This window comes from Plasmodium sp. gorilla clade G2, assembly GCF_900097015.1.
Source record: "Plasmodium sp. gorilla clade G2 genome assembly, chromosome: 5".
NCBI lineage: Eukaryota > Apicomplexa > Aconoidasida > Haemosporida > Plasmodiidae > Plasmodium > Plasmodium adleri (nom. inval.).
The window spans coordinates 1216694-1232545 of record NC_041697.1 but is presented as its reverse complement, the minus strand read 5'-3'; the positions used below and the strand labels follow the sequence as shown (position 1 = coordinate 1232545).

Genomic DNA, 15852 nt, shown 5'->3' with positions numbered 1-15852 from the left:
ATATATAAATATTTGTTTATGTGGAGGTTATATATATATATTTATATATTTATATATAAATATATTGGAAATATGTTCTGTTCAAACCCCACTTTTTTTGTGTTCATATTCAATTAAAATATGATTATATTTTTCATATCATGAAGAATTGTACGAATTTTCCAAATTATCATTACTTGGTATATCATTATTTTCATTATAATGTATATCCATAGATATATTTGTACGTAAATTGTTTCTTGTAATATCATTGGGTAGTATATTTGTTGATCCAAGATGTTCAACAAATGTTATATCATTACTTTCGTGAGTGTTTATTGAATTATATGTTTGATCATTCATATCATTATGAGTTGATGATATATTCATTATATTTTGGTTATTTTCTTTATTCCATTCATCTTTTAATTTACCTAACATTTCTTCTTTATTATTCCATTCGTTACACATATCTCTATGTCTATCTAACCATTTATCATATAAATCTAGTTGGTTGAGTATGGGGTCGCTATTTGTTTTTTTGGCAAAACTATTTGTTGATGTTTTTTTTTGATAATTTGTTCCAAATAATTCGTTTTCTTTTCGTTTGAGAAACTCATCATATATATTATTACCACTATTTAACGAATCATTAATTAGATCTATACCAGAATATATATTTGGTGACACATATTTTGGACTATCCACGTTATTCGTTGTGATATTTTCCGGAATATTCCAATTAATATTATATGTAATCTGGCTATTACCATATAATTTTCTATCTTGGATTTGTGTAATAAAAGGTTTTTCTTCCATACTACTATCAACAATATTAGGTTGTGTATTTGTAGTATTTCCATTTAGATTTTCAAGAGATATATCCATATTATCATATTGTAACATATTAATAATAAAATCATGTTTCAATTGATTCCACTCATCATCTGTAAGTTTATTACTATTATCATTTTGGTACATAGATGTATCATCATATGTTGTTTTGCTACTTGGTTTTAGTACTACTTCAATTAAAGTTTTATATTTTGGCGATTTATATGGATATATATCATTAATATCTATCTCTTCATACTCGCTTTCTGATGAAGATGTAATATCAGAAGAAGATATATTACCAATATAATCGTCCGGTTCGTCTCCTTCGACATATATGTATGTTTTGCCTTTATATTGACTCCTATAAGGTATATACCTATTAGTGGACGTTTCATCAGGTATGTTATAATCGTTTTGTGGCATTTCTAATATCCGGATCATATCGTCGATATGCACTTTACTTCTAAAGGGACTTCTCCACTATGAAAATAAAAATTTATATATGTATGTATATATTTTTGAAGGTACGTCATTTTTATATCAGATGCATGCAAGTATATATAAATATAAATATATATATATTTTATTGAATTTTTTTTTTTTTTTTTTTAATAAAATTTTTTTTTTTTTTTTTTTTATTTTTTTTATTTTTTTTTATTTTATGAATATTTTATTATTTTTTTTTTTTTTTTTTTTAATATAATTTTCTTTTTTCTTTTTTATGAATTTCTGTTTTATTGAATTTGTTTTATTTTTATTTTATTGATTTTTAATTAAATTTTATTTTTAATAAATTTGTTGTTTTGGACTTTTCGGAAACCTTTCTCATATTTTTTGTTTTATTGAATTTTTTTTCTTTCTCAATATAAATACATACGAACAATAATTATATAACATATATAAAACAGATATATATATAAAAATCATATAAATTATCACATATACTACACACAAAAACTCACATAAACAAATATATATAAGTATATTTACTTTGTATAAAATTAATCCAAGAATTGTTGTTCCAAGAATAGATATAACTGTTGTAGGAATAATATGTTGTGAGATACTTGGTGTTGTGGGTTCAACACTAGGTGTTAGGGGTGTGTTCGGTTTTTTATTGGATTGTCCTCCATTTGGATCTTGTGTACTATTGCTAGAAGAATTAGAAGACGATGAAGAACTACTAGTATTCGATGCATCATTTTCTGGAGATGTAGTTTTTGTGGCATTGCTCTTTTCTTTATTAAATAAATCTTTAATTTTATTAAAAATTTTATCACCCAAATGTTTACCAATGTTATATGTATTCAAGCTACCTAGAATTCCTCCATAAATTATGTTAGGTATGGATTCCTTAACATCTTTTAAAATATCTGGACCTAAGTCTCCGAGAGTAAAAAGTTTGTAAAATGTTGTTTCCTTAGGAACAATACTATCAATTTTTGCTTTTAAAATTAATTCCTTTAATAATTTGTCTTCACTTTCATTTATAGCTTTATTTATATCTTCCAAATCATTATATTTACAATCACATTCAGGACATTTCCTTTTCACATATTTTTCAGCATCTTGTTCTTTTGGTTCCTGTGAACTTCCTGACGCTTGAATAGCACCATTTACATGAAGAGATCTATATGCTTCATTTAATCCGTCCCATTGAGATTTTCTATCAATATACCAATTTCTATATTTATTTAATAATTGTTTACATTTGTTGTATTTTATTTCATCAATGGTTTTAGGACTATCTTTCTGAAGTTGTTCTAAACATTCATTTACAACCCTTTTTGCTTCGTCTACTTTTTCTTTACAAAAAAGTTGTGACCATTCTTCTAGCCATCGCAAAAATTGATCATTATTTTTAGTATTTGGAAGTGTACATTCGTCAGATTTAATTACAGCAGTGGGATTTCCTTCTTTATATCCACATAACATAGCATGCCACACTTTTTTTTTGTTGTCTTCCCACCATTGTTCACGAGGTGTCTTTCCATTAAATTTAACAAATAAGTTTTTTATCTTTCTAGACGTATGATTTTCTAACATATCAGTTCCTTTAACTATATCTGCAATATCAGCATAACTATAATTCATGTTTTTCATTCCTAAATTTTGATTTGCCTTATGCATTTGTCCTAACAATTTTCCATGTGTAAAAGCAGTTATAATTAAATCTTTTAGAAAATTTTTTGTTCCAGAACTAGCTCTATAGTTTGAAGGAACATGACTAAAACAAATATTTCTTCTTCTTGGAGGAACTAATACGCCTTTGTTTTTAGTTTGATTTTGATCGACGTCTGATATGGTCCATTTGTCCAATTCATTTTCATATTTTTTTTTCATACAATATCTATTTTCCCTGAGGTTTCTACATTTTTCATTATTTACAACAGTATTAACAGTACCAACACCATTTTCGAAAGGGCAATTCTCGATGTCTTTATAAGGATCTTCTTTTTCTTTAGGTATAGGTTTTTTTGGCGATTCTTCTGTTTTTTTTTTATCAGATAATTCGCAATTACATTTTTCATTGAAATTATGAGGGGGATATTCAAAAGATTTATTATGCTTATAATCTCCATCTTTAATACATGAACATGTACCTTTACAATTTCCCCTCAAATATTCAGGGGCTTCCTCCTGAAGGTTTACATTTGTTGTATATATTAAGCCTTCAAATTCAATATTTTGGCTTTTATACTCTTCTTTCCATTTATTCAGAAATGCTCCGTAATTCCAACAAGCTTGATGACACTGTATTTTCTTATCATTGTCATTTTCATCGTTACAGTTATCAAATTTACATTTATTCTTTAAGGTCTCCAACTGTTTCTTTTGGTGAACACAAAAATCCTCTGCCCATTCAGTGAACCACCTCAAAAACTGATATCCAGTGCCATCTGTTCGGTTAGATCCAATAGGATTATCTTTTGGCGCATTTTCATCGCATCCAGTAGGTAGTTTGTCATCACCATATCCGCTTTTGTACCCGCATTTCATTGCGTCCCATACGCATTGCTCGTGATCTTTCCACCAATCTTTACGTTGCTGACTACCAGGTTTGCCAGCGTCACTACTAGGTTTGTTTCCATTGGTAAATATTTTATTCAAATTATCTTCTGTCCCTTGTCCTTCAGGTTCTAACATATCGTATCCTAAAATTATATCTCTTAAATCATAAAAACTGTATTTCATTGCATTACAAGGTTGGACGTCGTACGAATATTTATCTGAAACTGTTGTACTGTTATTTTTTTCTTTATAATATTGACCTAAATTATACCCTTCAGTTGCTGCCAGCTTCATCAATTTTCTTCGCAACGAACTTTTATCAGTAACGTCCTTGTGTGTATTGTCAAGATCCTTAAAACATATATTTTGTCTCCTAGGTGGTACAAATATATGTTTAGTCAATCCACGTTCCCTCAAATATTTATATTGTTGTGTCCCATTATCGTGTATCCATTTAATCCCAGGTGTTTTTTTTACCTCGTTTTGTAAACCTCCACAATTACCTTTACCAGAAATCTGATCATATTCGTTGTCTTCTATATATTTCTTGCACCCGCAATGTCCATCTACATCATAATTTGGTTGTGTAGTCAACGCGGTGATATTGGTTTCCACATTGGTACCACTTGATTGATCACCACAACTATGAGGAAATTTTTTTTGCAAGTACTCTGTGGCATTACTTTCAGTATATCCGCTAGCCTTTCCATTTTTTTTTTCACTATAGTATTTTTTTTGATCTTCCCATTGAATTGTTTTCTTCTGCATATATTCTTTGTATGTGTTGCATGATATAGGACATTTTTCACAATTAAAATTTTGGCCATTATTTCTACAACTGCTTTCCACTTCAGATTTTAACTTTGATCTTATATTACAGTAATCCTTGTACCATTCTTGCATCCAAGATAAAAACTGGTCACTATTATTTGTATCATCTGGCATATCACATTTATTATCAGTACCTCCTCCTTCTTTTGTATTTAATTCGGGGACATTATTTCCATTACTTTTTTTTTTGACTGCTTCATTTTTTCCCTTTTCATATCCGCATTTCATAATTCTCCACAAACACTCTTTGTTGTCATCCCAAAAAGCTTTTCTTTTTTCTTGGTCGTCCGTTTTCTTACCCTTAGATGTATTATAATTTTGGAGAGAATCCTTTATTGAAGTGTTTGTTCCAATATGTTCCTCCTCTAAATTATCTGTACCCATAATTATATGCTTATAATCATTAAAACTATATTGTAACGCTCTACAAGGTTTTACTCCATAATGGTTTTTATATTCTGGATATTTAATACCAATATTATATGCATCATTTGCTGCATCTCTAAACAATTTGTATCTCAATTCATGTTGAGTTTTTGAACCATCTATTTTATAACATAATTTTTGTCGTCTTGGAGGTATTTGTATGTTATTATCTAATTTGTTAACCCATGTATACTCTCCTCCACCTTTACTTTTCCATATATAATCCGATTCGTTACTAGGTATGCCTCCACAATTCATACCACCCTTTTCTTTATTTTTGTTGGAATTTGTATTATCAGGATCAATAGGAACTTTTAATTTTTGTGCCTCGTCTTGTGAACTACCGTTCAATTTCTTGCACAATTCATCACCACCATTACTTTGACTACCACTGTTGCCGCAATCGAACGCGTATTTTGTTTTTGCCTCCTCATCTTCTTTTTTTCGTCTTTCATCTAATTTCTTTTGGATTTCATTTATTTGATCATTGATATGTTGGATGTAACAGTTGTTACATCTTCGCAGATATTTTTTGTATTTATCGTCATTTCTATTGACAACATTGTCCATATCATCCAGTGGGGCACTATTACCAGTGGAGGACGCCTTAATCTCTTTACCGATATTTTGACAATGACAACATTTATCTGTTCCATTTATTTGTTGATTACATTTTTCGTTCAAATGTTTAATTGCTGTAGGTTGAATAATTGGGCTATAATCCGCTCTATCAATAGATAGATGTTCATCCTTACCTTTTACATCTTCGTAATATTTGCTCATCCCATCCCATTCTCTTTTTTTTGATTTAATCCAATCATTATATTTTGTGCAAGCAGTTTTACATTCATTATTGCCACTACAATCATCAATAGTACCACTATTACTACATTTTGATTGCAATTCACTCATATTTTCATGGTATTTTTCGCAAAATTGTTGAGACCATTCTTCTAACCATCTCACAAATTGAGGTGTAGGTATTGAATCGAAAGTTCCTTGAGCACCATCTTTATCTTTTATGCATTGTGGCAAATCATTATCATCAACTTCTTTTCCATCTGCGTTTAAATCTTTCATGGCATTTTTTACTCCACATTTCATAGCTTCCCATACCGACTTTCTGTTTTCTTCCCACCATTTTTTTCGTGCATATCTAATTTGATAAGGATTTATTTGGTTTTGTTTTTTGTTTTTCTTGTTTTGTACTTGTTCTTCAAATATATCGTTTAAAATTTTGTCTATATATTTTTTGCTAGTATCGTCCCACAAATCTGTCCCTTTAACAATATCTCCAATATCATAAAAACTGGAACGGATAGCACAGCAGGCTCTATTGTGGGCATCACCACTATCCTTGGTGCTACTATTTGGATGGTAGTGTTTCCATAAATAATATGCTTCCCGTTCCGCAACTATTTGTAATCTATTCAATAACGTAATTTTTTTATTATCGGTATTGTCTTTTCCAAAAATTATTGGATATAAATTTGCTAGACATAATTTTTGACGACGTGGAGGAGCATACACGCCTTGTAATTGTTTGCCATCAGTTCCTTTTTTTAATAAACCGGTACGCCATGTGGATAGATCGCCTTTTTTATCTTTACATGTGGATGGATGTGTAGCACCGCATTTATATCTTTGTTCTTCGCACGAACATATATCCCTAGCATCAAAATAATCATTACCACTAGCGCCACTCGTGGTACCACTTGTAGTGGTGTCAAATATTGTTTCAAAATTTGCTTCTAAACATTCGGGATAATTAAGTCCTAATAATTCTTTGGCTTTCATTCCAGAATGTTCTCTCTCATATTTGGTTTTCTGTTGTGTCCACTCATTTTTCCTTTTATTTATAAAATTTTGGTATTCCTTACACTTATTTTGACATTCTCCTTTTAATTCTTTTGTACTACTACCATTTGTACACCTCTTATCCGCCGATGGATCACATTTCTCATTTATCGCGTCAATATATGTTTTCCTTTCAATGCAAAACTGTTGGCCCCATTCTTTGAACCACGAAACAAATGGATCATCGGTATCGGAAGGGGGGTGACGTCCACATTCGTCACCAGTGGCACTACCACTATGTTTTGCTTTGATTCCGCATTTGATTCCTTCCCAAAATTCGTATTCATTTTCGTTCCACCATTCCTCAGGTGTTTTTTTCGAATTAGTAGTTTTGGGGTCTTTATTGTTTTCTTGTTGTGTAATTATCTGTTTAATTCTGTTATGTATGTTCTTAAGACTATCTGGTTTCCACGGAATATCTCCTATAACCATATGTTTGAAATCATTATATGTCCTTTCTGAAGCTTTGCAAAAATTTTTTGGCAAACCGCTTTTGTCTGTTTCATCTTTTATTGTAATTATAGGTTTTCCTTCTTTATAATATTCGTATAGTCGTTCCGTTTCCTTTTTCATTACTTTTATTAATTCATTTTTCATTTTATCTTCACTAGAAAATGCACTGTCCACTATAGTTCCACCTGCTTTTGCCATGTTTGCTACACATAATGTTTGTGTTCGTGGGGGAACGCATACATCTTTTGTGTCAGTTGATGTATTTTGATCTTTACATTCCCATTTTTTAGGATTTTCCTGTTTTTTCCCATGCATGGATCCATCATAGTATTTATCTTTACATTCGCTAACATCCTGATATCTCTCACATTCAAATTCTTTATCATCATAAGTACATTTATTATGTCTTCTATTACACTCTGTTCCTTTTTTCTTCACTTCATTTATACGTTCCTCAAATATATTTTCTCCATCATTTATAGATTTTCCACACTTTTTTTCCAAGAAATCTAGTGTTTCCGAATCCAAGGTTTGGATTTTTTCCCAATCCCCTTTTAAATGTTGTTGTATATATTTTTCCCAACAAGAAAAAAATAAATAATTGCCTAAACTTACCGTTTGTGTAGCGTTATTTCCAGCATGTTGAACTTTTTTCATATTATTAAATATTTCGTAATTCTTTTTTTGTTTTTCCCATTGATTTTGAATTTTTTTCGTCCATAAATTATAACATTCGCAATTTCCTTTACATTCATTACACTTATCTTTATCAATAATGGTTTTATTTTGTTGGTGATTGTGATTATTTCCTGGAAAAGTATTATTCTTTGTCTGTTCGTCACTACATGTTTTTTCAACACGTTTAGCATATTTGTCAATTTGGGTTTGTATATCGTGATACCAAATATCAAACCAATTAAAAAACCTATGATCTTCATCTCCCAATTGGTTGTTTGCAACAGCACGCGCAGGAGTATTTTTTGCACTACTCGTATTTCCAGTTGTAATACTCTTATTTGTACATATTTCGTATTTATTACTTGCACTAGGACTAGTGGGCGCTGCATGTTGTGTTGAATGCACAGAACCAGTATTTCCACTAGTTCCATTACCACATTTCCAATCGTTTGAATACAATCCCTTATCATTACAACGTTCTTCGCGTGACGGGACGCGGCAATCACACGCATATTTGTATCCAGAAGGACGGTCTCCAAAAACACTACCATACGGTGCTGTCCATTGATTGTTTTTCTGTTTGTTTTCGTTGTTATCGTCATCCATAACTCTTGCGAAATATGGTTTGTCATCGCCACATATATTGTTTTTTATAACTAACCATAAGTATGAAGATGGTGTTGTATACCCTTGGTCGTACAAATTTTTAAAAAAAGACAAATTATTCGGTTTGGGACAATATATATCTATTCCTTTATCGTCCACACCACATGGCATCTTCTCATCATCTTTACTATTCAAAGAGTTTTTTATCAATTCCATATACATTTCGTATACATTTTTCCATCTTTCTCTCCATGAGATATTGTCGCCATCATCATTACCTGTGATGAACTCTTGGTAATCTTTACATGCATACTTGCACATTTCACATTCTTTTGAATTTTTTCCTACTTTTCCTTTATCTTTCCAGCAGTCTTTCCCTTCTAGATCACTATGTTTTTCTTGCTCGTCTTTGCAATCCTTACAACTATATACTGCTTTGTCAATTTTTGTTTTTCTTTTCTCACATAAATGTTCGATCCATTCCTGCATGAAACGTAAAAATTGAGGAATATGATCTATTGTTGGTGTAACCTTCTCATCAATATCAAAACAATTATCAGTACTATTCAATCCAGCTCCTTTATATAACATGTTCCATATAAATTTCTTATTAGTATTCCACCATATTTCCCTTAATTCACCTAATGATTCGTACCGAAACTTTTTTAACGCGTTAGTACTATTTATGTCTGTTTTGTATTTCCCTTCAAAAATATTTTCAAATATTTTTTGTAAATTTGTTTCAAGATGTTTTCTCTCTTTATCTTCCCAAATACTAGTTCCTTTTATCAAATCACCAATATCAGCAAAGCTGTATTTCACAGCTCGACACAATTTAGAATTATTATTATTATTTCCGTAATTTCTTTTTAAATTTTCTCCTTCAAGTTTTGCGACAATTACCCATTCCATTAATAATTGTTCATTAGTTGTAACTTTTGAAACTACATCATTATCACAACCCTCACCATGAATGTTTCCTAAACATAAAACTCGTGTTCTCGGAGGAATACCTATGTTATTAGAATAATTTTTACTTTTTTTCAATCCTATGTTATTATTTTGTGCTTCTCCCCATATCCATCTTCTTCCTTTTATATCTGAATTATTGCATGGATGTCCACTACATCCCCCATTGGTACTTTTAAAAACAGAATCCTCATGTGTAATTTCGGAAGAATTTTTAACTATTTCCACATCTTGATTGTTATGTTTTTCCTTTAATGTTATTGTCCATTCAGAATTATAATTGTTTTTTTGTGCACCGTACAATGAACGATCTGCACGATTACATACAGTAATATTATATGCAATGTTTTCATACATATTTTGATTATTTTGGTTATTATTTGCAATAGTAAAAGTGGACGATGCAGGGTCAATAGGCGTAGTAGTTTGAATTTTTGCCAATTCTGCTACTCCCATACAATATTTTGTAATGTCTCCAGTATATATTCGTCGCGTTTGTTCTTTTTCTAATTCTTTTTTACTAGTAGTAGATGTTCCGTGTATGTCAGGAATTTTTTCTTTTTTCTTTTCATCACATGTTTTGCATATTAAGGGAGTATTTTTAAAGGTGGTATTTTCATTCACAAAATTAATATCATTATTTTTGCCACAATGGGTTTCGTCCTCTGTTGATTCTAAATATTTCTCTGCCGAATTTATATTTTCAAGAATTAATTTTTTATAATATGTATCATCATTATTTCCTGAACTACTACTCTGTGTACTCTTTTGTGCTTCGGATTTTTTTTCCGTAAATTTTTTTTTTTGTTCATTATATACTTCCTTTTGATTATCTATCCATGTTTTGTAATTATTACATGTGGATACACATTGTGAACATTTATAACCAGGTGTATTTGTAATATCAGGACAGTTATTTCCTTTGGTTCCGTCACATCCTTGACAAATATTTTCCAAATTAGTTTTTTTCTCAGTATTTGTTCTACAGAAATCGTTGGACCATTCCTTGAACCAGCGTAAAAATTGAGGTATTTCGTCATCGTCTGGAGTTTCCTGAGAATATCCGCATTTCCCCGTGACACTATATTCTATTCCTCGACCATCTGATGGTTTCTTTGCAATGACAAACGTTTCATTATCTGGTATTCCGCACGTTATTGCATGCCATACATCTTCTTTATTTTCATCCCACCATTTAGTACGTAACTGTTTTTCCGACATACCATTAGTTATTTTTTCTTTAAATATATCTGTTAAAATATTTCCAATATTATTTTCCGCATCCTTTGTTTTTGTATTTTCCCATATGCTTGTGCCTTTAACCAAATCTCCATAATCAGAATATCTGTTACGTAATTGTAAGCAGACACTTGTATTATCATTTTTATTTTGGTTTTTTTCCCAAAGTTTTTCTCCATCATATTTTGCTGCAAGGACTAGTTCTTCCAATAATTTGATATTCTTTTTGTTTTTATCTCCATCTGATACCGCGCTATCAATTTTGTCTTTTAAATCGTTATTGTTAAGATTACCTAAACATAATTCTTGTGTCATAGGAGGTAAACATGCACCTTTGCCGTCCTTACTCCACGATTGTTTTAACGAAAAACCATTTCGACTATTAAAATTGCATTCCCAATTTTTCTGTGTTCCGGACACTTTTGATTTACACGGAAAATTATTTCCCTTATATACACCATCAACTTTTTCATTAATTAAACATGCATCCTTATTTAAATATGCTCTAATATTAATATTTTCTGAATTAGAATTATCTGATGATGATGATCCCGGTAGGTTGTGCGATTGAGATGTATTGTTACTACATGAACAACCTATTTCGTAACCCTTAGGTGTATCATTAAAGATTTCCTTTACATTAATAAAATCAATGTTATTACGGCTACTTCCAACATGGCTAGGTTTGCACAAATTTTTATTTTTCATATAATCATTCAAAAAACTTCCAGAATTTCTATTAGTATAATTTAAAAAATTATAAAATTCGTCCTCTTTGTTTTTTTGAATATTAGCGTTATAAAAATTTTGCATTTTTCTATATTTACTGCTTATTTCATTTATTTCTTTTTCATATTGAAGTTTTTGTTTTGTATATTTGTCATTTCCATCCTTAATAAACGTTTGGTACTCTTTGCATTTTTCAGCACATTCAATACATTCATTACTACCTGGCACACAAGTATTTCCCTTATTACATTTTTGACAAGCATTTTTTACTTCATCAAATTTTATTTTTTTTTCCTCACAGAAATTCCCACTCCATTCAATTAGCCAACGTAAAAATTGCGGCATATAATCGATATTAGGTGGTTCATCTTTTGATATACATGTAATTGTGTTATTTCCAGATACACTGTTGATGCCACAAACTAAAGCTTTCCATATATATTGCCTATTAGTGTTCCACCAGACTTCACGCAATTTCAGATATTTTGGACTTTTATCAGTATCTTCATATATTGTTCGCTTCCATGTATCTATATTCTTATGTATTTTTCCAAATATGGTTCTTAAATTATTTTCCATCATTTTAGTATCATTACTTTCCCATATACTTGTTCCTTTAACCACATCTCCTAGATCGGCAAAACTATATTTTGCAGCATTGCATAATCTTTTTATTTTTTCTTCCTCATTTCTATTATCTTTATCAAGACTTATATATTTGTTATGTAATTGTGCACCTTCAAATCGTGCTGCAATAATTAATTCAGTCAATAATTTATTATTAGTGTAAATATATTCAATATTTTGTGTTGTACAATTATTATCATGTATTCTTCCTAGACATAACCGTTGTGTTCTTGGTGGTAAACAGGCACTTTTTGCTGCATCACCCCACCCAGTTTTTAAACCTTCTCCAGATGTACCTTTTTTAGAATCACATATCCATGATTTCTCATTTTTTATATTGTTTGTACATGGAATGGTATAACACGTATGTGTACCTTTCAAATTAGAATTAGTAAAATGTATATCACATATCTCTGTTTCTCTTCCATCATTAGTTCTTATTTTATTGTTTGTAGTTCCATTTAAATCGTTATCTATTGGTGCACATATTTTCAATTTATTTAATATCGCATCAATATAACTGGAATCTTTATCTTTTGTTCTAAATACATTTAATATATCCTTAAGTTCATGAATACATCCACAACAATATGTTTTATTTGTAGAAAGTTTTTTAGCGTCAAAAAAAGGATCCAAATTAATTTTACCATCTGTTCCGCAATCTTCGTCACTACATTTATATTTCTCTTTTGTTTTTCTTTCAATACTTTCCACTTCTGACTGATATAACGTATCATCCTTATAATTAGGGTCGTCTTTCAAATTTTCTTTGCATTTAGATAAATAATCATTATAACATATTTTACGTTTATTCAATAAGCGTTCATACTCATAACAGTATTGTGAGCAAGGTATTTTGTATTTTATTCCATTATACAATGTCTTCTCTTTTGTTTTTCCTTCAATACATATATCTTTTAAACTTGTTTCGAAAAGTTCCTTTTCTTTTGAGTAATCCTCAAACCATTCTTCCAAAAAACGTAAACATTGAGGTTTATCCTTGTAATAACTATGATCTAAATTGCATTTTATATTTTTATCTTCACCATCATACACACGTTCGTCATTTAACTTTTCTTCAACTACATCTTTAAAATATTTTTCAAGTAACGACAAAGGAGAATTATTTCCTTTAAGTTCGGTCTTTGATTCATTCAATAAACATTGTAAACCTTTAGATATTCTATTATCTGCTATATCTTTATTTGCAATTATATCTTTGTAATCAGCATATGTTCGTCTCAAAAATGTACACAAATCTTTATTATCTCGGTATTCCGTTTTTAATTGTACAATATTATCAGTAATTTGTCTCGCAAGTATTCCTATAGCGGTCGTTATAGCAGAAATTGATCGCATATTTTCTGTTCCTTCCTTCCCTGATTTTATATCCCTTATATTATCACTTATGTTTCCGAACTGAAATCTCGATCGTCTTAAAGGTATACATAAATTATCTACAATATTTAAATCACATTTGCCTTTTTGAACGTTCGGAACGATATCAATCTCTTCAGTTAATGTATGATTAAAATTATCACATGTCTGTTTATTAAAATGAATATTACGTGCATTTTCTATTAACCCTTTTGCCTTTTCTTCCCACGTAAAAGGCGTAGTTGAATAATTATCCATAACTGCTTGAAATATATCTTGTTGGACTTTTTCCCACGCACATATTTTATTCACTGTATTAGACGTTATTCTTAGATCCCAGCCTTTATCCTTTAAAAACTCATTATATTTGTTATCATCCCAACTTCTATTATTAATTTCTTCTGTCAAAAAACGTATATAATCCCCATATCCCCATGAAGGTCCGTCTTTTCCTATAATTTTCTCGTATTTTTTCAACGTTTCCTCACGAAATTTTGATCCACGTGACCCCATTTTGACGAAAACAACAGCAAAAAATTATATGTTATAAACTAAATCTGTTGATATGTGATAACACGTGTCTTCATGTATAGTTTTATATACTGTTATATGTAGTGGCACAAACCTACTTTTTTTTTATTTTTATCTCCAACATTTAAAATATATTAGATACTTGTACTTTTTATAAGGTTTTGCCATTTTCATAAATATAAAACAAATTTTATATAATTTGGGAGTTTTAATTCTGTGTTTATTATATACAGTCTTATATACACATATATATATTTTTTTTGGTAATTATATAAAATATATATATATTATTAAGAATTTCAGTAGCAGCAAATATTATTTATAATTATATAAAATACAAAAAAAAAATATATATATTAATATTAATGGTAATATCACTATACGTTTTATTTTTAGTAGTAATATTATTAAGATTTAATTTTTTTTTTTATATGATATTCCAAAAAAAAAAAAAAAAAAAAAAAAACAAAAAAAAAAAAATTAAAAATAATTTATAAATGAAACCACTTTTAAAGGAATACCTATGCCAAAAAAAAAAAAAAAAAAAAAAAAAAAAAAATTATAAAAAATAAATAATTGATAAATAAAACCACTTTTAAAAGAATACTTATACCATAAATTAAAAAAAAAAAAAAAATCATATATATAAAATACATATCATAGGAAAATTAATATATAATAAATATATAAGTATACATATAATCAAAATATATATACATTTATTTAAAGGCATACATATGAAATAAAAAAAAAAAAATACGTATGATATTAGAATATATATTACAAGAATGTAAAAGAATAACTACGATTATAATATATATATAACCTATCTATCCAAACATATATATGTAGTATATGTTGTAGATATATTAATAAAAAATATATATATTTTTTTAAATATAAAACACTTATATAAATTAATATATATATAATAATATTTTATTAAAATAATATTTTCAAATTATATATTCATAACATAGAATATTTTAATTATATATTTATATATCAGGGGAAATAATAAAAAAAAAAAAAAAAAAAAAGGTTACTAAAAATTACAAAACAAAAAAATAATCGTATTTTCATACTAAAATAATATATATCTTCATCATTTATTTTCCTTTTGTTTATATTTATTTTATGTATTTGTTATATTTTTTATATTGTAGATATTATATTTATTGTACAACTAATATGAAATTAAATTAAATCACAAGAAATCAAATAAACAAATATATTTATATATATATATATATATACATATTTATTGATATCATCCAAAATATGTTGTCCATTTAAATAACATATTAGAACAATAAAATGAAATAAAATAAAATAAAATAAAATAACAAAAACTCTTGTAGAATTATCTTTTTGTTCCTTATATTCCTAGTATTATAAATTATTATGTTTTATATTCATTGAATTTTTAGAACGATTACATATTCTTAATATATAGTTTCATAATATAAATTATAACGTAATCGTACCTTCATAATTATAATATGATATTTCGACCATCATATACAATTAGTAAACCACCTTACATATAAATATCTGGGACACACATATTATTATATGGTACTATTATTACGATTCTTATATATATATATATATATATATATATGATCAGGTCTATATATAAATATTTAATGAAATTGTTGTTCTATTTGTTTAATGTAATGCATATATTTCTTATATTTT

At 28.5% G+C, this 15852-nt stretch overlaps 1 protein-coding gene across 1 annotated transcript; it reads right to left on the bottom strand.

The window, feature by feature from the left end:
• Positions 1-138: 138 nt before the first annotated feature.
• On the bottom strand, positions 139-14133 carry PADL01_0531800 (erythrocyte membrane protein 1, PfEMP1, putative; the record flags this gene model as incomplete). Its single annotated transcript, XM_028680716.1, has 2 exons — positions 139-1296; positions 1807-14133. The coding sequence occupies 2 exons, from the start codon at positions 14131-14133 to the stop codon at positions 139-141; spliced, it is 13485 nt and encodes a 4494-aa protein (XP_028537165.1).
• Positions 14134-15852: the final 1719 nt, after the last annotated feature.